Here is a 26,412-nt window from a genome sequence, read left to right as displayed (position 1 = left end):
GTTCCTGCTCTTGTCTGTGTCCATGATATATTTCTATTGAAGTGAGCTAACAACGCCGCCACCCACCCATTCTCCCCTCCTCTATCTGTGTCTTTTGTTGTGGTTGCTGCCGATGGTTTGACCCGCAAAGCCAGTCATTGCTGGCCACGCTGCCATGGCAACCAGGAAATACTCACCGCCATCAGTGGAGTAGTGAGTGAGAGTGTGTTAGAGGGAACAGCGACGAGCAGAACGTGGTGAGGGGGAGTCCAGACACACCACAACAACAGGAGGGGACAGATTTCCACCTTTGCCTTCAATCCTGCGATCTCCCTGCTTCTTCTTCCACCTCACCGACTGGTGACTGACTGAGCTGCGTCTGTACGGATCAGAGATCATGTGTTTGTATTGATGAGTTGTTCTGCACAAGTTTGACCCAAAAGGTGAGAGTGTGAGTTAGTCTGTTGTGTGGAAAATTGTCTGTGAATGGCACTTTGGAAACGACTTGAGAATTGTGTGCGTGGATTCAAAAATTCTAAAAAGCCTTTTTGAACTGTGTGTGTGTGTGTGTGTGTGTGTGTGTGTGTGTGTCTCACAGCTGGCTCAGAGATGGCTGGTAGCACTGCAGCCACCACCGCCCTCCTGCCTCCGGTGAAGAACGTGGTGGTGTACAGGAATGGTGACCCCTTCTACAGCGGACGGAGGTTTGTGGTCAACCAGCGGCAAGTGGGCACCATGGAGGCTTTTCTGAACGAGGTGACCCACAACATCGGTGCCCAGCTCGCCATCAGGACCCTGTACACCCCGAGGCAGGGCCACAGGGTCGCAGACCTCCAGGACCTTAGGACGGGATCCCAGTACGTCGCTGCTGGCTTTGAGAGGTTCAAGAAACTGGAGTGAGTACTCAAAACTTTTCTCTAATAGAAGGCTTACAGACTTTAAACCAGATGTTTTGTTATTTGTAAAAAAAATGAGGTATTCTTGTGTTCTTTTCTTTATCATATCTGTTGTCTTTGTGAACAGCTACCTGAGCGTGGGAGCAAAAAAGCAGCCTGCCACCCGTGAAGAACCCCAGGTATGTTTATTTTCTCATATGGGCCACTTCCTTTTAATAGTACTGTCCATCATTCATTAATCCCAGTCTAACCAGGAGGAATGCACCACCAGTTAGTATGCAGGATTTTCCATTACGGATAAAAGTTTCCAATTGCCAGTAATAGAGACGACACGTGTTACATGTTCTTTGTGAATGTTCATAGGTCACTCTTTGATTGTAACTTCCTCCTGGTGTCAGAGGCTGTCATGTAAGTTAGCGTTAATAATAGGCTAAAGATTGTTCTGTCCATGGTGGCCTTTCAAGCCTCTCACGAGACATTAGAGGCAGTAATTACAGTCGGCTATCGTCAGAGATCCCAGAGATTATCAGAGATAAATTAAACCAACTGACACACACACTCAAAGATATTAGTCCCACAAATGTGCCTGATTTCTTTCGTTAATATCCATGAATTATTCCCTGATTAAATGGTGAGAATGTCCAAAAATCTCATAATGTAACAGTAAGTGATGAATTTTCGATCCCCCCCCAAAAAACATAATGTATTCTTTCTTTTCCCATGTCGCTATTCGTTTCAACTTAATTAGTTGAATACCTCTGCATAACAGTCCCCTTGAATTCAATGTAGGTGCAAAGAAGTGCACCCACTTATAGATCAGATCACTGAATGTGCCTTACTTCAATATCCAATAATTATTTGCTGGGAAACTGGTGAAAATGGCTTTTCACATCTCACAATCTTAAAGAAAGTCCATCCATCCATTGTCTTCCCCTTATACCTCAACAAGCCCTCAGGTTGCGGAGGTAGCTGGCCAGGAAGAGTACCCTAACAAGCCACATTTTCTAGCTCTTCCTGTTACGTCCCTATGAAGTCCCTCCGTTACGTTCTGGGTTATTTGTGTAATCCTGCTGTTAAACACACAACTCAACCAATAAATTAAAATGGCGCATACATCCACCTTATGAAACACTATTAAATGTCCTAAATCCAGATTTATATTCGGATTTGTCTCTGGGAGTGCAGTCTATCCAGATCCTTGGGTTATGCCTCACGCCACCACAACATTTCATAGAAATTGATTGAGAGTTGTCCTATTAGCAATCAAACAAACCAATCAACAAACAATCACTTTGACAAAGACAGAAAACATAATCTCCCTGCCAAAGGAAATGATGAAGATGTAGCATTACTGTTGGCGTAAGCTCTCCTCAAATTCAAATTTGATTCCAGAGCAACACACTCAGAGCCACTCAAGCCCACAAGTGCTCGCTTTGTATTCTGACCAGCTGGCAGCAACGGCCGCCTGGTTCTTCAGACGCAGATTGTGTTCTCAGTCTTAAACCGTCAGTGTTACTTTTCTGCAGAACATAAAAGAGTACAGAGTAATTGTGTGTGCCTTGGGTGTAGGCCATGTGCAAAGCAGATTTGTTTTATCTGGAGTCCGGGGGTTTTAAAGTCTCACATGCCTGCGTTGCGGTTGCTGTGGAGCAATGCAGGAAGTGTGTCCGTATAAGTGAGCATCTGATCCTGCCGGCGAAACAAAGGGTTAATGCTTCCGGGTAATGTTATCGGGCCGCGTGCATGTCTGGGCAGGCCTCTCTGCTCGGAGACACTGTAAATGCATTAAAACCGCTGCCCCTTCAAAGCAAAAAACAACAAGGGAAGATTATCAATGACAAGCTTTGCTCTGAGTTGAATTGTTCCAGCTATTCTGGCTAAGCAGACACGGATATTGGCAGCAGATTTCATTGATGTGAGACAACGTAAGAGCCCGAGAGGATCAGATACGCCTTGTTAGAGTGTCATTTCAGAAGTGGCAGCGTGACGTCAGTTTCCATAGCTGCAGCGTTCGTGCTGACATGAGCTGAATAGTCAGTCAGTCATTACACATTTGGGCAGAGTGATTTGGGCAGCGATGGACGTTCGGTGTAATCGATGTGCCGGACATGGATGATGTAAATCTAATGAGGGAATGTTCAATATTGCTGTGGAAATGACGACATTGTGATGTTGAGCCGTACAACGCATCTGATTCTCTGAATGTCTCCTCCAGGCTAAAGCAGCACAGAGGCCAAATGTCTCAGCTAAATGGCGGAAGTTTATACCTTTGCCCTGCATCATACAGTGAGTTGGACAAACACACACATGTTGTGTCAATTTATGTTGTTTTGTTTTAGAAAGAGAGACAAGAATGTGACTTTGCTCAGACGTCATTAGAACAAACACAACAGGAAGTGGAGACAATATCAGAAACTGTTGTACGATACATTTGCAAAGACAAGTTTAGTGGAAAATTGCATCATAACATTTAGCCAAACATGACCTGATAGGGCCGCTAGCGGAAAGGTCTGAGGGTCACCATTGTTTTTACAGATAATCTTTAATGGAACTACATATTAGGTACTAGATTTCATGGCAATCCATACAATAGTTGCCTGGATATTTCTCTCAAAACCATACATTTTTTTCTCATTGTGGAACTAGAGGACAAGTCAGAGGATGGACCAACAAAGTCATTAGTTGACATCCTCTGAGGACCATGAATGTGTCAGTTTTGCATTTGTAGTAGCTCTTTCACATAACTTTGACCCGGTGATCGACAAGACAGGGGATCAAAAGCAGTGTGGATACCCAACATGAGCCTGTAGGGACCCATTGGTAATAACATTGGTGACCATCAGACCTTTCCTCTAGCGACATCATCAGGTCATGTTTGGCTGGACTTCACAAGAGTCTTTGCAATCTCATTGTGGCCAATGTAGACAAGAAGAATAACAGACAGACCAAAAACTTTTCCTGTGTCCTGTTTTCGAAGACAAAACGCAAACTTCTGCTTCGATGCTTGTGTTCAGTGTTTTCCGTAATGGCGATATCCTATGTCCGCCATTTCGGTTCATCATTCCTCGGAGCACGCAGCAGGATCTGGAGCAGGTCCTGAGTCTGGTCACAGAGAAGGTCTGTCTGCGAACAGGAGCCGTGCGCAGGTCTGTGACACTGACAGATTCATAGATATATACGTCTGTAGAAATGCACTAAATCAAAGCTCTACACTGCGTGATCAGGTTGTGTTCTATGGAGGGAGTGACTGTGACCTCGGCCGGGGAGCTGGAGACCGGCCACTGCTACGTTGCCGTGGGAACCGAGAGGTTTAAGAAACTTCCATATGTGGAGCTGCTGGTTTCAAACGCTGCAGACAGGTATTGTTATGCAGGGTCCTCTATACGAGTCCTTGTTTATGGGCTTCTTTGCAAACGAATATGAACAAAAAGATCATATGTACTCTTATCTCTCTTTTTTCATACTTTATTATGTAGATATTACCCAGGAAAGAGAAGGCTGATGAGAAGAGCTGAGGTACAGTCAATTAAAAATGTAAAGCATTCCAAATGTCTATTCTTATTTATTTAATTGTGCACTGTTAAACACATTGGTATCTGGATTTTGAAATGTGATATATAAAGATTATTATTCTTTTCATTGTTTTACTGCAGCACCATTCCACGGCATTCCAAAAAAGATCTGAAAAACGAATCTGTCACGTCTTTTTTATTTATATGTTTGTATATTACATTTTTCAATCAGAACAGGAAAACAGGAAGTGGTCCAGCAGACCAGTACAGCGACTCCGCTCTCCTCGACTCCCCAGAGGTAAAAGCAATTCAATCCTCTGTATTATATTGACACTACAGGATCTATATTGGGACTGTTAATTGGTTTGGTGTCTATGAATACACAAGTGAGTAGGCTTTTTTTCCCCCTCTATGCGTAATACTCAGTCAGATGGTCGGAGGGTGAAGTCAACAGGAGACGAAGCTGGACCTCCACAAGCCTCCCAGCAGAGGAGCAGGAGACAGGGAGCAGATGAGATGTCTGTTTTCTTTGCCAGGCCGGTGAAGATCCGCAAGAACAGAGGTCAGACAAGACTAATGGATCTGGTCAGGAGCTGTATCAAATCTTAACTTAATATATAGTCTGATGTCTTCATATTCAAAATAAGTAAAAGAAAAAAAACAGTCATATTGATGTCTGTATATCACAGTCCAGCCCAGCATCTTTAAAAGAGCGGCACGGAAGAGGAGAGAGGAGATGCGAGGAGCTGAGGAGGTGGAGGAGGATGAGAACACAGCTACAGAGATTCCTGTTGACCAGGTTAACGTTCATCTCAGTTTTTTGCACAATGCTGCAGTTTAAAGATAGAAAATATTGCACTAGGGGAAAATGTAACACTGAAAGACATATAAACAATAATCTGTCCCTTGTGTCTTTTTCCAAGAGAGTGGCAGAAACAGTGGAGGATGAAGAAGGGAACCACAGAAACGATCCTCTGCACAGCACAGAACAGGTTAGCATCAAGTATACATTTTAATTTAGCTCCAAATCACTGTCTTTTACATTCAGTTGCTCTCAATTACAGTGTGGGGCTTTTTTTTTTTTTTTACACAGTGGCCGGACATTGAGGTTATCATGTAGAAAATGATCAATTCCACAATAGGACTCATGATGGTGATGATGGTCTGGATGAGAATTTGTGCAATGGTGCTATTGTTGGATTATAGTTTGCACAAATGAGTTTAAAAAATGGGATTTTAGATAGTAACAATATTTGACAGAAAATTTGAAAATGGAAAGAGCAAACAACTTCAAACCACACAAATAGAATGAAAAACAGGTGCTTTATGTGTGAATGGGTGGTTACGTTTTAGTTAATTTATTCTGTGTAAATGAGTTTGTATATTTTTATTTTACTCCAGAAGGCAGAATCATCTCAACAAAATGGTGTGGAAGCAACAGAGACCTTGACGGAGAAGTCTGCTGAAATACAGGTACACAAAGCAACACAAACTTGAAGCAACAATCTTGCCTCTAAGTGGAGGGCATAGTCCCCTTGAAATCAATTGCACCAAATTGCACACACTCGTAATTCCCCTAAATATGCCTGATTTGGTTCATCGGGACCCTTGAATTATTTACTCACAATGTTAAAGAAATTCAGAACACTCCTTGGAACTGGCCCTTTGTCCAGATCAAACCCATATTTGATTGGATTGCTTCCTGGCACATGTTCCATCCTTCCATTTAACTAACTTACAAAGGAACAGGGCTAATAATAATTTTTGCACAAGGAACTTCTTACATTTATTTGGACACGAGAAGTCAGCTGTCATTTTGTAACTCGTTTCTAAAGGAACCTGAGCTGAAGCACACAACTCCAAGACCATCATCCTCCACTTCTCAGGATTTTCAGAGAAAGAAAACGGAGGAAAAGGCAAGTGTACCCACCTCACAATGTAATCACATGACATTATCATCATACCCACCATGACCAGGCCCAGTGAAGGTGCTTTCCCTGTTTTAATGAATTGTTCTAACAGGTTAACCCACAGGATATCCCATCGAACACAGCAGAACAGAACCACCATGAGGACAACTAGTGAATGAGGAGCACGGAGGATCCAAGGTCCCGTCGGCATAAAGCATAACAAGCCCTGACCCACAGCAGATGGCCAGGCCGTTACTGCTTCAGCAGACCCTATGCAGCTGAATGAATGTTATAGTTAGTAGAACTTAAACTGTGGTGATGAGACGAGTAACATCAATTTATGTTGTTTTGTTTTAGAAAGAGACAAGAATGTGACTTTGCTCAGACGTCATTAGAACAAACACAACAGGAAGTGGAGACAATATCAGAAACTGTTGTACGATACATTTGCAAAGACAAATGATCAAAGACAAATCATAAACTATAATTAATGATGGATATCACGTCTCCATTTCCTCCCACTATCCACAAATGAAGCCAAAATATCCCGGATATCAACGCTGCCATCTTGTGCATTCAGGCATAAAGATGGCAAAGGTCCAACTCAACCAGCTGTCAGTCATTTTATCTTGAAAGCATCACATAAATATTAAAAACAACGAGCACTCGAACAAACCTATAATAATAGAAACTGTCTTTGAGAAAAAGAGTATTTAGATATATTTATTTAGAACTACAGCCATGCTAGCACCTCTTTCAAGCCTTACCCAGGTGCAGTGGTGTTAAATGCCAAATACTGCATGTTAGCATAATCCTCGTGATAGTACTATCACTGGCCTAGTTTAGTGTGTTAGCATGCTAACATTTCCTGACTAGCAGTAAACAGCTGAGGAAGATATCACATAAACCAGTGTTGAAACTGAAATTTTAAACTTGTGAACTGTTTTGGATAAAAGTTGACAAAGCACTTCATCCAACACTTTAAATTGTCATCCCCAGAGCCCGACTTCTAGCATGGCTAATAATAGACTTAGCACCATAAGCTTCACGTGGGTTGTATTTGTTACAAGGATTTGCTTTTGATTTCATTATATTGTAAAGTGTAGATAATATTGTGACCACACTGTTTTACAGGGGATATTCTGATTTAGATGTGAGTAGATGGCATTAATTTACAATGTGTACATAAGAGACCATATTTGTGACATTTGATACGTCTGATATGTGAAGAACAAACATGGAAAATGTTTTGCTAACATTTTTTTTATTTTATTTCGACTACATGACAAGCTGAATAGATGCAAACAAAGTCATCTGTACAGTGCTCTGTGTCAATTTAAAAATACTGTGAAATAAAAACATTAAGATACATGTGAATTCTTTCTGAATACTGTGTAAAGAGAAAACAAGGTCACTCACCCTCACAGTACTTAGTTGTGCTTTATTACTGCTTCACAAAGAACTTGAGACAGTAACAGTGGTACCTTTACCTCAGTATTAAACATATATACATGACAGAACTGTATTATCCTCCTGCCCAGCAGTTAAAGTCCCAGTTAGACCAGGAGGTGACATCTCTTTGGTCTATTTTAAACACCAGCCTTATTTGAATTTGTTCTCTATTTTTATGCAGATGCCAGTCCCATGGCGGGGCAGCAGGGTGCCTCCGAGTAAAAGTTAACAACCACCAACCACCGATCTCTATGTGAGCACCATAAATCTAACCTAGCTCGGGGGTGAACTCCACATGAACTCACTTCCCCTTCCAACTCAGAGTGAGAGTCTCTGACCAGGTCTTCTGAAGCTTCATTTAGGCACAATTCAGCACAACTGTCGCTCCGAGGAGACGTTTTCTGAATCTAAATTGGCCCCTTCAGTCCGGCTCCAGCGGCTAACGCCTTCTTGCCTTCTAGAATTTGCTCCAATTCCGATCTCTGTTAGTGCACAGACTGGTTTATATTCTGCTGCCCTGTGTCTTTGTCCTCGATGGAACTTATCACACACAGAGTGATTCCAGCCATGGTGAGAAACATCCCGGCAACAGCCTCTGCAGAGTGAGGGGAGGGGGAGGATCGACAAAACATAAAAGGTTAAAAAAGAAGAGTTATAGCAAAACCAGGACAGCAAAGCTGCTTTCACAGATGCTCTGAACTACTAACATTTGCCTGATATTTTCCAAATGGGCTGTATGCAAATGTTTGCGCTGATTGCTCCAGACATTTTCCAGAGTTTGTGTCTTGGAGCGTCTTAATTCCTAGATCTGTGTGACTGGCCCGATACAGGAAAGCAAGCTTCTGTATGAGTATCAGCGACATTTCAGACTTACGTTTGCCTCCAAACTCTTCACCCAGTAACTTGCCGGTGAGCAGAGTGCAAAGGAATGTGAGCGAGTTGGCCACAGGGACAACAAAAGATAACTCTGCATAAAGAGTGAGGGAATATTAGATACAACATTTTGCTAACAAAAGTATTTCAACTCAAAGTGATCAATAGTGCTGTTAAACTGATTTTTTTCACAATATATTTAATTTAATAATAAGGAACTGCATGAAAATAGACATATATGCACATAACAACTATAGTACAACATAATTAAACTGTAGTTTAAATGATATGCTGTTATACTTTCAATGCACAGTAATTAAATACTGATACATCAGCATGAGAATCTGTTCCGTCTCTACTAACCATGTATCATACAACTTGAATGCAGCGATTCCTTGTGACAGTGAAGGCATTTACATGGACACATTTGGCCTTATTCTGAATAAGACAATACTCAAATTATGGTGTTTACATTTATTGCTAAAATAATATTCTGCTACAACTCACGCACGTGTCATCAAGCAGTTGGTAACTTTTCTATTTCGATGTCGCAAAGTACTGTGAAAACTCCAGTATGACATTATGATGGGATTGACACATAAACATGTCAATGTAAGGTTTTAAAGGTCCGAATTCTCCACATGTCTTAATTTGATTATTGCTTATTCTGAGTCTCAGGTTAATATAATCGGAAGTCACTGTTTGCATTGCAGGGTCTTATTCAGGCTTTGGTTCAATCAGTTTAATGTCGGAAGATTGCTTTCCATGTAAACATACTAATTTATGTGTCATGGCTGGAACAGTGCAAATATTGTTGTATTAGTCATTTCCAACTGTTCTTCTACTGTGACATGTCAAGACGTCTTCAGTTAGAGAGAAAGGCCTGTACCAGAGGAGACCATAAGACTGTGAAGAAGGGAAACCTTGAGTGTCTGGCTCACCTGCGGTGGAGAGTGTGTAGTAGTAGACCAAAGAGCCACACTGGTTCAGGAGGAAAGGGACCAGGTACTGATGGAGACGGCAGAGAGAGTGAAATTAATCCAAATCTAGGGAAAAGCATAGATTTGGATCATAGATTTGGATCGATATCACACGTGTGACACGTAGCTTTTACCAGCTGAGAACCCTAACCCTTTTTTAATAATATTTCTTAAATCGCTCACTTTTTAAGATGCACTTTATTCATATAATAAAAGGCTTTCTGTTATTGTACTAACTTTATTTGATTTGTCAGTCAGTTGTTAACTTCACATCGATAGACATTCATACATCGAATATTTAAATTAATATAGCAATAAATCACCACACTAGATAGATATTAAGACATCCCAGTCCTCTGCTAGTCCTCTCTGGTTCCACATCCTGCCTCCAGCTCACTGAGGTCATCCTCATAACAACTACAACCTTTTCAAACTTGCTTTTGATCCAGCTTGAGTTTGTTTTATGATTCTGGTCACGCTTATTACGGAGGTCAGAGCGGTCATCCTCTCACCAGAAGGTCAGCCCTTTGATCCCAGTCTTCCACATGCTGAAGTGTCCTTGGGCAAGATACTGAACCCCAAATTGCTGCACATAGATGCGATGTATGAATATGCGTGGGAATAGGTGACCGTTAAACTGTGCTGTAAAGAGCTTTGAGTGGTCATCCATCTGAGAAAAGCACTATATTAACACATACCATTTAACTTGTCTGCCTTTTCCTGTATCTGCCTCTTTTTAGATTTGTTATTTCTAGCAATGTACATCTTATATTTTCTCCATGCCGTTCCTCTGTCATAATTGTAAAGCACCTGTTGATTCTGGATCCATTAAGTATCTATCTATCTGATTTCCCTTTTGCTATATAGATCAATCTGAGTCGACATGTGTAGTACTGAACTGGGGTCAGCTTGTACCTTTGTGTTGAGGAACAGAAACTTAACCTCCGCCAGCAGCTGGCTCATTCTATTGGAGCCGCTCACATCCTCTATCCCCGCGGAGCCTCTCTTCAGGAAGGGGTTGGTGCAGCCCCACAGCACCGACACCAGCAGGAGACTGAGCAGCTCCACTGAAAGGGAACAGACCCCAGTCACCATTAATATCACCTGCTAGTGATGTAGCATATCGGTTTTATACAGACTGTGGTTTAACATTAGCTTAGCCGTGGGGCTAACATCAGACACATTGCGGTTAGCATCTGGGCTACAGGCGTTCGCGAGAGTAAGCTAACTTCCTTAGCATAGTATTCGCCCCTGTTGGGTTCGTTTGGCACCACTAAGCCTGGTAATGAAGAGGAAACTGGTGTAAACCAGAACACACACGTGGTTTAAAGATAAGAGTGAATATGAGGATGAATTAGCTTGTTAGCTCCACTCACCTATAGTCACCATCGTGATGTAAACAGCCGCTGTGAGGTGGCGTTCAGGAGCGCTCCGTGTTTCTGAGTCAACTTTAACGTTCGTAAAAGTAACGAACATCCTTAATTATATCCATATGATATAATATATATGTTATATTATATCTGACGTTATACAAATAATACATTTAATTGAATTAAGCTACAGAAATTGTTTTACTGAAGAATTCGTCTAGAAATGTAACATTCTACAACACGTCCAGTTGTCTTGAATGCAGCCTCGCAACTTTTCAAAGTACGAGGATGAGAAGGTACAAGGAAAAATCAATATTAACTAAATATGTTATTTATTTGATCACCGAATATAAACTAGAAGGTTTTGCATGAATTTTCAGAATTATATTAAATTAAATGTGTTCCACACTGTGATTCTTGTAAGGCGTCCGAAGCCAAGGTTGGAAACTACTGATTTATTCTCTATCAATAGAGAATAAATCAAATCATCCAGTGTCTAAAAATAAAAAGTTACTTTTAAGTAAGGCCGTCAAATATATGTACTAAAGTAGAAAATACACTCTGAAATGTGCATCAAAACCAGCATAGAATGACACAGTCACACACACACACACAATCATTTATCCATCTTCTTCCTGTTTTTAGTTTCTCAGGTGAATAAACAGGTAATCCAATCCCTAATGTTAATATAGGATTTGCCTAGGGGGTAGAGTGGTCGTTCTCCAACCAGAAGGTTGGGGGTTCAATTCCCACTCTTTCCCATCTGCATGTCCATGGCAAGATACTGGACCCCTATAATTGGCAGGACTTCAACCACCTATTAATTTACACTATGTAAATCTAATAAAAACAAATAATTAAGGGGGGGGGGTCACTATCTGTCTGTGCTTGTCAGTGCTCGGGCCTTAATTATAAAAACAATGATAATACATAATAATAATAATAATAATAATAATAATACAAAAATAACAATAATACTAATAACCATTACTATAATAACTTATTCAATTACAAATTTTCTTTTCTTTTCCTCTCTTTTTTTCTTGCCTTTCCTCTGGTGTTCTTACTTACGTCCTTTTAATCTCCCCCCCAGCTTTACGTCACACATTCTGCCGCACAAATTACAAGCAGCCACATTTAGAAACATGACATTTTTTATTTCATCTCTTTTCTTTCACTTAAGAGCCACAAACAATACAAACACAGACAACAATGAAAATAAAGTGCAAAGTCCTTTTGGTGCCACCTTTGAAAAACAGATTTCTCTGTAGTCGATTCATTCTACATAGTAAAACTAATCTGTGAGAATCTGTGGGCAGAAGACAAAGACAGTGTGATGCCAGGTGAACCAGTTAAATCAAAGAATATTGTTTATAGATATAAATCTGCTCTATCAAGTTATGACCTGAAAAAAGGCTGGCAACCATTATCATCCAGTCTTTATTTTCTATATACTAATTCTACATTTACTTATGAACATATAGATTTCTTCTTTATGCAGAAATGTACACACTTATGACCAGCATCGTCGAGCCATTACAGCCTTTACTATACATATTCTTCATGGTTTTAGTACTGACAAAGTATCAACAAACAGTACAAACAGTAAGAAACTTGATGGTGTCTATACCCTAAACACGCTTTCTTCATGCAACATCCTTCATATGATCCATTGCGTTTGTGTCTGGTACCATTTTGTTCATGTTGTGTGTTTGTGTACACCAAAATGACGTATATCCCAGTAGTGACCAGCAGTGGCTCAGTTGGTGAAGATTGACAGTGATAACTCAGACGTCACAGGTTGAGTTTCCACAGGATTCAGTCAACACGCGCCGTGCATGGTCACGGACGAGGACGGGGCTAGCAGTCAATGCCTCTTGTGAGACTAGAGTGCAGTCATGGTGCTATGTGTTCCCCAGCGACGGCGATTCATGTATGGTGACCACGGTGGAGCTGCTGGTGGTGCTGAGCTGCTCTATGTGGTTCTCCTCCACGCTGGTCAGCTCCGCTCTGGGCAGATGGAAGCTGTTCGCCGAGGCCGGGTTGGAATTGGCGATGCTGCTCGACACGGAGCTGATTCCCAGGGTGCTTAGCGGCATGCTGCTGTGCACCGTGGACTGTGACATCTTCGGACGAGGTTTGGTGCTCCCTCCCAGGACTCTGGATGCATGGGTCCATCTGGAAACCATGAGACCATGTTAGACTAGATCTCACATCGCTCATATCTAGCGGGGACATGGTTTTTACATATTTGTAACTTCTAGTCTGATGTTGCTAGTAGGCCTTTTACTTCAGTGGAAAAATTATAAAAGAACACATGAAATGAAAATAGTAAATAAAACAATGTTAAATCAAAACTGAATAAAATAATCCATCTATATTAATATACTTTGGCATGTGATGCCCTAATATGAATCTTAATTAACATGTGTTACTGTGTTCTATTCTCATTCATCATTTTGTGAACCCTAAGATTAGTGATACAATCCCTTGGGGGTTCCCGACCCTGAGCTTTACAGTTGCAGAGCACATTTACTTACATTTGTCACACCTACGGTAATAAACGATAGGAGTTACTTTTTACGAGCATTTTTCCACTTTACAGAACATAATGATTGACAGCTGTAGTTACTAGTTACTTTTCACTTTGAAACTTTATACACAACACACTTGTGATCTTGTCGTATATGAGGAATTGTACTGAGTTACACACATACAGACATAATAGAAAGTAGATATAACCAGCTGAAACTGTGAGAAGTGCACAATAAGATGCTTCATAATAATAATAAGAATTTAGAATTAAAAATAAAAGTCATGACATAAAAGAACTGACAAGGTTTATTCTCCTATTGATTTGATAGAGTTAGTAAACTTTGTGTATAATATTGGACTTTAATTTGAATTAAGAATCAATTCCCTCATATCTGCTCAGGAAATCTTTTTATATTGAATGTTACTGCTTCCAAACTTTTCTGCCATATGTTCTTCTCTCAGACTTTATTTGGCCTTTAGATTCAGAGACATGAGCGATGACACATCAAGGATCCGTAGAGTCCAAAGTGTCCGACTTGCTGGATAATACAACCCAAGGTGTCATGAGATAAATCTGAGGGGTTTGAGGATGATTTCAAAAACAGCAAAACATAAAGACCCATATGTGCCAATGACTTTTCTCTGAACTTTCAGACTAAACAGTCTCAAGGTGGAACCGCCCTATTTGGCGGTACTGTTTTCATGTGAGTGGTGTGAAGAGGACTGTTTACTCTTAAAAGGTTACATATCAAACCATGTATGAATCAACATAATAGAGTTAATACCGATTTAACAAAATGGGTGATGTTTATTTCATTTTTTGGGATCTCACGGACGGAGCCTAATGAAAAGATATTAATACAAAAGCTGTTCATTGTTCCTCCGATAAAAATAGCAGGCTGGAATTGTACTGCTTGTGACATTCAGAGGGCAGGAATTGTGGTGTCAAGCAGGAATGCGGCTCTACCTGTTGTAGGTCTTCAGGATGATCAGAAGAATGGCGAGAATGATGATGATACCTATGACGATGATGGCGATCATAGCCCCAGAACCTGACAGACACAGAAGGAGGAGGAATGAGTCATTTAAGAGTTGAACCTTAGTTTTCTTCTAAAATCTCCACGTGAAGCAGCTTGTTTTGTGTACACTCCTGAAGAAGTAAGCAATGCTTAGCAACGAGATTACTCACAGGCAACCGGAACATTAAATTATGTTTAATGTTTCATTTAATGCTCGAGTGCCGCTCCCATGCAAGGCTGCATGAGGCAATAGGTTGTTATTTAAGAGGCTTGGCTTATCATAGAATAATTTTTAAACTAAAGGTCATGGAGAGGATGCAGCTCTGATGGTTGATATAACTAACACCTCACATGGATGTCTTATCAATATGAAACTGAAGAAGACAAAACACAAACATGAACGCAATGTGGGGTATCCTTACTCTGGATGAGGATTTGTTCTTGGGACTTTGTGACGGTGGTGTTTGGAAGTGCAGTAGTGTTGGTCACAGGCGAGACAGTTGAAGCTTGCATCTTCAGCAATAACCTACAAAGACAAAAGAGAAAGAAGCCACTTTAGTCAACGAAAGTTAAACACGAGGCTCAAGCACTAGAATAGTGCCCAACAGTCCCCTTTGATTCAATCAACCTGTAGGAAAATGTAAATACTCAGGGATATCGGCCCTCTAGATATTGTCTTTTTTTTCCATAAAGATTTCAGCATCGTTACATTAGAAATTCACAAAAATATAGAAAAACTCAAAATAAATCCTAAAGAAGGTGAAAAACAAATCCTTGGTCCACCCCCTAAATCATATCTGCTCCAAAGTTAACCCCACCCTTCCATCATGTTTTGAATGTTTAGGTTGAGTCGTTTTTTCATAATCCTGCTAACAGACAGGCAAACAGTAATGAAAACAAAACCTTCAGATTTTTTTGTCCTATCTCTTAATAACAAAGTAAGAAAGAAGAAAGAAAAGATATGATACAGATCTGAACCAAGATTTGAAGGGTTCTTCCCTGATCCATAGTGCAACTTTCCACCAAGTTTTCGTGGCAGTCTGTATCGTAGTATTTGCGTAATCCCGCCAATTATCAGTCAAGCACAGACAAAAACGTAACCTCCTTGGCGAAGGTAATAAGGAAACAAGAATAATTGATTTGAAGACAAACATAGCTGTGCGACACCCCTCTGACACGTAGCAGAGGGAGAGGCACCGGTCATTAAGGTTCTATAGAAACCACAGGACTGAGGAGCCTCACCAGTAGATCATGTATGAAACAATAATCATTACTGACATCACCACCATCAAGTCGATGCAGGCCAAACTGCAGCTGGCGTCACAGCTCATACTGTACACTGGGTAGGGTTTTTAATAGGTTTGTGGTCTGAGGTAGAAAGCGATAGATTATGCAGCTCGTGTTACTTGCACATGAAGTTCAACTCTTTTGATTATGTAGAAAGTTTGAAGTAAGTGGCTTTTGTGGTATTTGTAGATCAGATGGAAATTTCTAGTCAGCGCTCGGTGTCAGAGAGTCCGCCAGAACATGGTGGTAACACAATGATGGCTCCTTCTAACAGCCGCTTGAAGAAGTGGGCTGCTGTTTTCAACATGACAGAGTGAGCCTGGAGAAGGATTCCCCCCCCCCCCCCCCCCCCCCCAGGCCTGGGTAAGCCCGTCAGGTTCGGGCAGGTCACAGGCCTGATAACATGTTTAATGGTTGACTCATCAAATCTACAAGATAGACATCTAATCTGCTGTGTTGCAATTGTTATGAGTAATGATGGTATCCTGTCACGTTATGGAGGATCCCTGATATTCAACAGGAAACGATCTGTACAGAGCTGTGGGGAGGGGCTGTCCCAGTAACTGATACTTCCCCTTCCCCTCTACTGGTACTTCTGCATGCAAATAGACTGGAAGTCATGCAAACTTCCCATAAAAAGAATCCACAGGCGGTCACTTTGTGTTCAATGTCTACATGTGATTATGTTTAGATTCCCATTGAGTCTAGAAAGGTCACCGGACATTTCTCATGTGCCAGAACTGTACGAGCGTATTTATTAGAGGTCCTCATCCTCTTTTTTCACGCGGCATGACGTGAAACAAAGACTAGGAACATCAAATTAAAACGAAGGCACACATAATTATATTTAATTATATGACCTGATTACTCAGCTTATAATAACAATCTGCTACTGAAATGATATTTTTTTGCTTCTACGTGCTCGTAACTCATCTAAATGCTTCAGTGACTAACCCTGGAATAATGCAGGGTGTAGACTTGGTGCTGTCAGATAAATTACAGGCTTTGCATTTATGGTGGACAATCTGATTTGGTTATTAAGCTTTAAAACACATTACAAATAGAATAGGGTATTCCTCCGCCAAGGCCCAACGGTCCCCTTAAAATGAATCAAGCTGCATGGTTAAGGGAAATCAGTGAAAATATTGAAAACACCTGATCTTGCAGTGCCAAGATTGAATGTCCCCTTCCCTGACCCCTAAGGCATCCTTCCACTAACTTTCATGGTAATCCATTCAGTTTTAAGATGTATGCAGGACAGTGAACATCTAGTGGCTTGTTTCAGTACATGTCACCAATCCAAAACTCCATGTTGGCATATGGCTACACTTCAAATAATTTTGATATATTTTTTAAGTGCTCCTATTCAGATAATACACTGATTCTGACTCTGGCTCCAAACAAACGTTAACAGCGCAAGATGGAAGTCCCCATATTTGCGATATTTTGACTTCTTTCATGCACAGCGGGAGCAGACATGTCGGCCATCTTATAGTTTAATTGTTGCTAGTAAGTGGACTTTGCTTCATTCAAACTGAGCAGTTTCTCCCCTTTTTCAAGTATGTAAGCTAAGCTTAGCTAACCTGCTTGACTGTTGAATAATTCCTCTAAAATCATGCTTCCCTTTGTGTTAAATGCTTTTAAATATCCTCACCACTAGAATATTATCAGATTACCTTTTTTTTTTTAGACTCTCCTCTTTCAATGATAACCAGGATATTGTGTTTAACATGCAATGGACTCGGCCATTAACGGAGCGTTATGTGTACATTTCACCTATAGACTCTCGTGGTCAACGGACCTTTTTACAACCTCATCCAGGGATTTTACCTGGACAATCGAAGCCAGTACTTGCACGTCATGTGTCATGCACATCTTATCCGGCTTCCTTCTCTACAGCAAATATTGCAGAGCCAACTCACCCTGTGTTGACAGAATATTAAGCACAGAGATTAGCCCTGACATATATCAGGTTTGCTGTTTGCAGAGGTGACAGCTCCTGATAAGTGGCCAGCTGATCTGTTCGAGGTTGATATCACCATTGCTTTGGTTACTGTGCTTGGGCAATGGCACCTTCAAAGGGCTGTGCACAATACGGTGGAAAGTGATGTGTATTCATTGACTATACAGTTATCAGCTTAAACGTACCAAAGTTACAGTCAGTCAATATGACTATGTAGAGATTTGAGGTTTAACAGGAGAAGGGGAGAATTTGAACATTGATTGAATCCAAACAAATACACATGTTGAAATGTGTAGTAACAACATTAAAGAGACCTGATGAGATGGACTTTGCACTTTTGTGCTGTAACATTAAAGTGCACAAGATATATATTACTATTATGTATGGTGGACAGTACTGTAGGCTACCTGTGTTTGGCAGTATTCAAAATGATGGGGCAGATCAAAGATGATATCTTAATACTCAAAATATGTTTTAATATTTGAATTAGCCTTCTGCAAAACCTTTTGGTTATGTACGCTCTAGATGGATGAAAGAACCATTTTGTGATTCAATACACATCACATGACGTCAGCTGGAAACTGTAACTATCCAACAAACTGAGATTGTGCTATGACAACAATGCAGCACTGATGCCTCTGAATCACTGTCATCGGACGGGGATTATGTGTGTGTGTGCCAGCCAGGTGAGGGCATGATCGGAGCTGGACTTGATTCAAAGCCTACACAGGTTCAAACAAAACCAACTGCTGCAGGGGCATGCGGTAAAATGTCAGATTAAATATTGAATAGATACTTTGACTGAAATGCTCTGGTTGGAAAATGGTAGAGAGGCTTGAGACATATGTAACTGTAGCCCTGGCAAAGGCAGACGTCATATTAGGGATGGGTGGGTGTGTCCACTCCCACGGCTTGTGTAGCTTTGGTGTGGTACACGTCAATTAAGGATCGGATAACCGTCACCTTACCCCACCTCCAGTACACTTAACACAACTTGTGTTTTGTAATGCCACAGATTAAAATACAGAGAATCTTCTCACCTTGCTGGCAAACTACATTATTACAAACAAAATATTTCTGCTGGTGAGTAAAGGTGGGCATCGATACTTTCCTGCACAAATCTACACAAAGAGCTAGTTCAGCATGTAACAGACGACTGTCCAAGATGAGGTCTGACGTCTAAACCAGCAAAAAGAAACAACCACTCTTCTCCAAGGAAGCTCTAGCCTCTGAGAAAACACACCATGGAGGGACTGGCGGTGTATCAATGTCTTCACAAATTGCTCTAAAAGAACGACACACTCTGTGGTTTGTTAAAAATGTAGCGCGGCAACAGACTCAATCGTTAATCTGCATAATAAGCAACGTAGCATCATTAACCTTTATTTGACTTACGAACAGGAAGCGGTGGAATCCTGTTCCTTGTTGTCACAATGAGGGAAGAAAGAAGTACCAGGGAAATTGAAATATGACACTAAAGCCTGATGGCTTCGTTGATAATGGCAGGTAGTAAGTTCTAAAGGTGAGAAAGAACCAGTGCCGACATCGATATGGGAAATGCAGATTTAAACGCAGAGTATTGATGTTGTAATGTAAGTGCACTGACCAAGACGTCAGACATAATGATTATTAATTGGCAGTATTGTAAACATGAAGAATATTGTAGATTTTATATATGTGTAGTTGCTATGTGTCTATCAATCAGCAGAGTCGAATTAATTTGTTAAAAATTCTTGAATCATTCATTTGTTCACATGTATGTTTATTTAGATTATATACATATTGAAATTTATACATAAATATACATATTTATACATATTCTATTGGATCTTCTGGTTTAGTTATAATTTGATTAAATTATTATTGTCTAATTTAGCTTAACGAAGGATTTGTAGCTCAAAGTGTCCTCATTCAGTTTCTCTGATATCTGTTTCTTCTTCACTGTAATAACGTCAGTTTGTTGTTCTACGAGACGCAGCTCTTCACCTGCATTGCAGATTCAATATCCTCTCTCCTACCCTCAGTAAACAAATCATTTATTGGTTTGTTCAGAGAGTCAAGAGAGCAGAAACAATTTAGTTTCCTCTTTTCCCCCCCTCTCTGTATGAGGAACCACCAGACAAAGCTTTTAAGTGGCTCAACTATTCCCCCCCACCGCGCACCTTTTCTCTCCACACATCAGAAAGCACTGTCTCCTGTTCGTAAACACGTTCAAAGCGTGACCTTCGCCGAATGACGTTTGGAGTCAATATTTGAGCAGTCAATTTGAAACGGGTTAATAAGACACGGATGGGACAATTACTTTTGCTCTGCCTGTTAGAATAAACACGCATGCAGAGAGGTTGTCTGTATCAAGTCAGATGTAAACATTCCATACGCTAATACTTGTTTTCCAGATGTCACATTAGAGAGACATCTAAGTAAGTCTAAGGTTTGACCAAAATGATGCAGTGACATCAGAGATTAACTAATAAAGCATTTGCTGAACAACTGTGATACATCATAACTGAGTCTCAGCTCGTGTGAGAGTGACCTTTGGAAGGAGCAGTGTTGATTCTTGGACTAAACTCAACATGTAGCGTAAAAGTAAATCCTGCATTGCCCCTGACAGATTTACAAGTCTCCCGATGAAGATTTTAATGCACAACTATCATCAATAATCAAGCACCGAACTCAATTCCAACTAAAATGACACATACCTCGAACCCAGGCCTCACAGTACCCTTAAGAATCCACAACTTGAACTCACTAGATTTTTATTTGGAGACAAAAGTGACAGGACAGGCGTACTTCAGCAGCCTATCAGATTTCAACTGGAGCTAGTGCCCCCTTGTCCCACCCCTGGATTTGCCCCTGGATAAAAAAACATACCTTCCCTGGTGGAGTTAAAAGAATTGATTTTTTTTAATGAAAAAGGACTGACGAAATCCACTTTGTCATTAAGGCTTCGAGACAGTGTGTTTGCACAGCAGCTTAGGTTGGAAATACGTGTTCCTCCTCTGGTTACAGATGACAAATGGATATTTATAGAAAACAAAAGAAAATAAAAATGCTGTGGTGAGAACGGACAAACGTGCCATTCTTCATGTCAGTAACTGGTTGGGTGTAAAACAGAGTGACAAGCGTTTCTACAAGAGAAGAAACAGTCGGTATGCTGGTATGTATGGTGCAATGTGCTTTGCAAGGCTTTCACATTTTCAAACAATGCTTATCAGCGTTAAAACGATAACATGAGAAGCTGCGTGTTTACCAGCGACTGAGAGAGACGGAGGATTATTTTCTCTTTCATGCGAAAGTGGGCAGTTCATTCAGGCGTCTCAGACAGGGTAGGGCTCTGATGAACCCTGTATAAGGTGGCTTACAAAATCTTTAAAGGGAATCCTTTTTTCATTAAAGTGAGATCTTATCATATCATTAAACCTGCCTAGAGGGAACAGCTTGTTTATTAAACTTATCCCCACCAGTATTCTTTTAGAATGTTTAAGGTTTTTATCGTTTGGAGGGTTTTCTTCTGCTTTTTTACAATTGTCTATCTCGACATTTTCAGACAGGAACCACAGAAAATTGGGTCCGGACCTTCTTGGACTTTGCCTCTTACCTAAGGTCTGAGAACGGAGCAGGAGATTGTCCGGTTGAGACACATTCACAAGATTTACAACAATGGGAACATGTCAAGGTGAGGGGGTGGCATCTGGGTTGAGCATGCACAAGGTTGAACGTAACGTTTCTTTACAGCACATCAATTTGACTATGGGGTTGACAGGAATAGTAGAAGAAAATTTCCAGAGCAATGACTCTGATACTTTCGTTCTCAAATATTTTAAGGAAAATGTGTGGACTTAAGTGCATGTCTGAAAAAAAGCTTTTGTCTCATGTCCATCTTGATACATCTCTGCTAATAACTAGATGATAAACTAGGATTACCACCTTGCGGTTGTACGTCCCTGTCAACCATGTCTTTCCAGACTCATTTAATATATGTAGTGATGACAGTTTTTTAATCCTAATTAGCTGATGAATTCTTGAGTTATGGCCAAAGAGGGGATTCAGTGAGGGCAGAGTGACTCTTAAACGACCGAAATCCAATCAGCTCATCCTGGAATCTTTAAGGTTTCTCTATCATTTTTAAAGTCTCAACCTTAAAGTGCCTTTAGATAATGATATGATTTAGCGATATACAATTTTTTTTTTTTTGTTTGTGCCAAATTTCAAGAAGTTCATTCAAAGTGTCCCTGAGACGTTATTCTCACAATACTGGGAAAGACATAAAACATAATGCCTCTGGCCCCAGCTTTCACATAGGGGGTATGAAATGAAAGAGGCATTTAAATAACATCTTATTACTTTATCTAACTCAAACTGACACATTTTACAGTGATCCAATCTTTATCTTTAACCAAATGATGGTGCGTTTGTGCAGCTCAGTGAGTCCCTGAAGCCTAATTTAATGAGTAAAACACATAGAAGAACAAGTCATTTTTCTATTCTTACACAGAGAAATCTGCCAATTGTCAGGAATCATCTTCAACTCAGTTAAAAGGCTAAAACGATCATCTTTCTGTCTCCTGACACTGTTTAGCTTTGAATTACAGCAGTGACATTGTACAAACAGCAGTCATATTTTCCTATTACGTGGTTACTGATGACATGGGTGATTAGAGCAAGCGCTCCATCAGATAGGCTGTTATCATTAAGAGACACACACACACACACACACACACACACACACACACACACACAGATACTGTGGCGATCTGGAATTGATTTAAATCGGTGTCGGTCCACATGGTTCCCACAGTAAGAAGAGATTTATTAATCCGAGGGCTTTTTGGAATGTGAACTATTCCCTTTCACCTGCAACTCACCTGCCATGTTGTCTGGAGGAGCATACGTTCTCACATAAACACACACACCCTGATACAACCACATTGCAGTGACACACATTCATAGGCACCACTGAAAAGTGACTCAAGTGTGGAGGGAAACTCACATAGGCTGTGTGAGTTATCAACCTTGTGACTTACCTAACCGTCTCCTCTTTGATTTCAGCCCAAGCCTTCTCCAGACAGGACCCTGAGCAGCTTGGCGCCCCCCCACCCTCAGCTGACAGAAGGGGGCATAGTCCACTGGTGGAGGGCCCGACAGATCACAGCAGTTCTGGTCAGGTAGGAGAGTGTGTGAACCGCTCCGGGGGAGGAATGTAAAGTCCCAGGTGCTGCTAAAGTCCCACAGGTAAAAAAACAGAAGGGTTCCAAAAACAAGCAGGGATTCCTCTGTACCTGTGTGTGTGTGTGGTGTCTGTGGGAATCAGAGTGTTCATGTGAAGGGGAGGAGGAGGAGGAGGAGGAGGTTGAGGAGGAAAAGGAGGAGGCTCCACGCTCGTTCAGTCGCTGCTCCTCGCTGAGAGTAATAATCTCAGGCAGCTGGTTTTTCAGGTCCTTCCACCAGGCCCTGAGGCGTGCCATGCACACCGCCGCCGATCAAAGAGCTGCCAGCGCCGCTCGGCCCCTCACCATGACTACTGCCTCTCCAAATCCTCTCGTCTGCATCTGATAGGATGTCTCACATGGAGTTCTCAGGATGTGTCCCTGTGCGTTCAATCAAAAAGAGACTGAACTAACTCCAAAAGACAATATAATCCAGTGGATATGTTACACTTCTGGGTTTGTGTGTGCATGTGTGTCACTAAAATAGAAAAACAATCCAATCATTACCTCCTTTTGATGGAGATGAATAATGTGTGTGCTTGTTTTGTGTTGCTCTGTGGACAAAGCATGTGGTTTCAATGTTATCACAAATCCCTTCAGGTATTTCAAACTGTGTTTTTTATCCTTGTGGTCGATGATTAACTGTGAATTACAATGCACCCGTTCAAAGCGCACTGGGTGTGTTTATAGAAAAGATACCGTTTTTGTGTGAAAGTTTTTCTCCTGAATAAACACAACTGTTTTTGCTCATCTTTCCAACTGTCCTGGTATCCGTGTCACTCTTCTTCTGTGGCACCCAGGCTCCTGTGACACACTTGGTGTCTTTCCCTGCACACTGCGAACAAGACATCAGGACCGGGCCTCATGTTACCTCCCGGGGCTGGGTGGTGCCCACGACCACAAAGCAAGTCAGTGTTGTGGCTTTGTGAGAAAGTGTAACCAGACTTCACATGTGCTCAGCTGGGCCCAGTGGGCTGAAAGGCTTCGCACTTGCACAGGAACAGGTGTCCCCATGCGTGTCCCTGTGGTTTCTTGCGGTGGAAGATGATTGGTTGAGTCGGAATGCCAAGGGTCAGGTTTCATAAAGAAGAATACATCTTTCATAATGGCCTCCTGGCATTGTGTTGGTTTCAGTCCACTATGAATGTGGTTCAGTAAACAACCCGTGTGCTAATATATCCAGGGAGGGTTAAACAACAGGGGGTTCACCCAATTACCTTTTGGGTGAGCCACCAAGTAATTAATGTTTGCATCTGGGTTTGTCTGTTTGTCTATCTGTTTGTGTTATTCAACAGGATTACTTATATTTGTATCTATAAAAGTACTGAATCGATTATAGACTTAACATGGTGAAGGGATGGGGTATGGGAACCAATTCAAATTTTGTTTACAATCTCTTTGCAGGACAGTCACAAGATATTTATGATATTTATTCTATGTTTGTTGGTTCAGATCCAGATAAAAACCCATGTGGTTTTATGAGGGATTTGTTTGTCCTTGGCGGAGCTATGTACTCTGAGTGCCCTTCTAGTTTATGTGAGGGGATGAAATCAGCTTGATTTATCCCTGAAAACACCATTTTGTATTAATCAGTGGGTGTAGCCTTCAAAACATGGCTCATAACACCTGTTCAGGACTGCTTTTAATGTGTGATTAATGACTTGTGCTGTATTTTTACTTTTATTGGCTTTTCTTGTTATGTGAGGTTAAGGAAGTTTTTTTTCCATGTGTTCGTGTATCGCTTTTTAACTTATATTCAATGTCTTTGAGCATTTTGTTAAAAGCGATAATATAATCCATCCAGTATCTATACCGCTTAACCTTTGAGGGTCATGGGGGCTGTAGCGAAGCCAAATTATTATCATTATTATTATTATCACTAGTAGTGTCTGGCTTTTCGATTAGTTACTGTCATTTTCTAGATCAATTTTCTTTGGCAATCATGGTAATTTAACTCTGGTTGCACAGTGAAGGGTGAAAGGTTTCCCTTAGAAAGCATTTCTGATCTTATGTCTGATCTGCCTATGTACGTTTTACCAACAGTTTCACGATCATGTCAAGTTTTATTTTGAAATCAACAGTACAAGAGTCAATATTCATATATTCTAGTATTTTGAATCAATGAAGTGTCAAGTTTGAGTCTTCACAAATCAAATTATATGTACAACTTCTATTCTTTACCTGTCTGGTCAAATGATTCTGAGATTACCTGTGAGAACCTGTAACTAAGTACAGCACATGTTGACTCAACTTAACTATATGTGTATGCTTTTAAGGGTCCACTTTACTAAGGACCTGGCTGTATTGTTCGCTCAAGACTAATGCATCACTTTAAATTCCTGCAAGAGAGACGTTGGTGCTGTGCGATCCTGGAGAGCACCGGTCTCAGAGGAATCTGGAGGCACTGGCTCCATTAACACCTTGGAGGACCACGAGAACCTGATCTGCTGCTCCGAGGTGCACACCTACAGTATCATCACGTTCAACAGCGAGGGGCATTGTGAGGAGGAATTCCCCCATCTGCTCTCCAGGAAGAGAGGGCTTTTTGTGTCAAGGAGAAAAAGGCACAGGGGGATCCAGAGCAGGCCTCATCTCACAGCCATCAATCAGTCCTCTGTACCTGACGTACTCTGACAGTGCTCCATTGTTTTGACCTATGTAGATCATTTAACAGGGACACAGGTAACATGTATGATCATGGATCATGTTGGACACAGACAAAAATCATTATGTTATGCTTGAAGTTGAAACCAAGGTTGTTTATATCTGTCAGCACGTAGATAGAAACTTTTTCCTCTGTGGGCAAACCTGCGCCTTGCAAAACATCTTTTTGTGCAATCTGAGCCGAGAGTGTGCAACTGTTTCGCCTTTGGTTTTTCCCTCCTCACGCAGTAATGACACGCAGCTTGTCAGAGGGAAATGGATGAGAGAAATCTATTGTTACAGGATTCACGAGCAGAACTGCAGCCGTGAAATTCAAAAGGCAGCTGAAAAGCAGGCGAGGGTCGCTTTGTCTCACAGGCTCCACGTCTTCATGTTATAGATGTCGCGTGTGGTTCACTCAACGAGTCAGAAATTGGTAACAAGGGCAGCGTCTCTGGTTAACAGAGACCATTAACATAACCTTGATGTTATTGTCTTTAATATTGAAACACGACCGGACAGAACTTTAACCTTAACATGAGGAGCCAGCTTCCGTTGCCTGTACTACTCCTCTATTTTAGAACTATACTCAAATTAATGTCATTGCAGCGGTTAACATTTGTTATAGCAATTGTGTGGACATCAGTAACAAATTTTAAGGAATACAAACACCTGTTTTAGAAGGGACAAGAGGATGATCAATGGCTGGAAATGCACTGTGTCTGAGATGGTTACCTACTTTAGCACATGTTATTTTTATGATCGGGCTGATGTTAAACTTTACTC

The 26,412-nt window shown here is 41.1% G+C and overlaps 3 protein-coding genes across 3 annotated transcripts; 1 reads left to right on the top strand and 2 right to left on the bottom strand.

The window, feature by feature from the left end:
* Positions 1–224: 224 nt before the first annotated feature.
* Positions 225–7,503, top strand: dcdc2b (doublecortin domain containing 2B). Its single transcript, XM_062396839.1, has 14 exons — positions 225–422; positions 578–875; positions 1,003–1,054; positions 3,091–3,161; positions 3,890–4,021; positions 4,100–4,234; positions 4,352–4,391; positions 4,620–4,685; positions 4,814–4,949; positions 5,077–5,186; positions 5,311–5,379; positions 5,789–5,860; positions 6,223–6,303; positions 6,410–7,503. Exons 2-14 carry the CDS (start codon positions 589–591, stop codon positions 6,467–6,469), a joined length of 1,311 nt encoding a protein of 436 aa, XP_062252823.1. The 5' UTR covers positions 225–422; positions 578–588; the 3' UTR covers positions 6,470–7,503.
* Positions 7,504–7,542: 39 nt separating this feature from the next.
* On the bottom strand, positions 7,543–11,026 carry tmem234 (transmembrane protein 234). Its single transcript, XM_062396833.1, has 5 exons — positions 10,979–11,026; positions 10,518–10,669; positions 9,564–9,630; positions 8,624–8,716; positions 7,543–8,344 (listed from the first exon to the last, which is right to left on the bottom strand). Exons 1-5 carry the CDS (start codon positions 10,989–10,991, stop codon positions 8,235–8,237), a joined length of 435 nt encoding a protein of 144 aa, XP_062252817.1. The 5' UTR covers positions 10,992–11,026; the 3' UTR covers positions 7,543–8,234.
* A 1,088-nt stretch (positions 11,027–12,114) lies between these two features.
* On the bottom strand, positions 12,115–23,141 carry ncmap (non-compact myelin associated protein). The gene is made up of 4 exons (XM_062396515.1): positions 22,801–23,141; positions 14,949–15,052; positions 14,475–14,559; positions 12,115–13,150 (listed from the first exon to the last, which is right to left on the bottom strand). Exons 2-4 carry the CDS (start codon positions 15,037–15,039, stop codon positions 12,877–12,879), a joined length of 450 nt encoding a protein of 149 aa, XP_062252499.1. The 5' UTR covers positions 15,040–15,052; positions 22,801–23,141; the 3' UTR covers positions 12,115–12,876.
* Between the last annotated feature and the right edge of the window lie 3,271 nt (positions 23,142–26,412).

Source organism: Platichthys flesus, chromosome 10 (assembly GCF_949316205.1).
Source record: "Platichthys flesus chromosome 10, fPlaFle2.1, whole genome shotgun sequence".
Lineage (NCBI taxonomy): Eukaryota > Metazoa > Chordata > Actinopteri > Pleuronectiformes > Pleuronectidae > Platichthys > Platichthys flesus.
The sequence above is the reverse complement of the archived record's forward strand: the minus strand, read 5'-3'. Positions and strand labels throughout refer to the sequence as shown.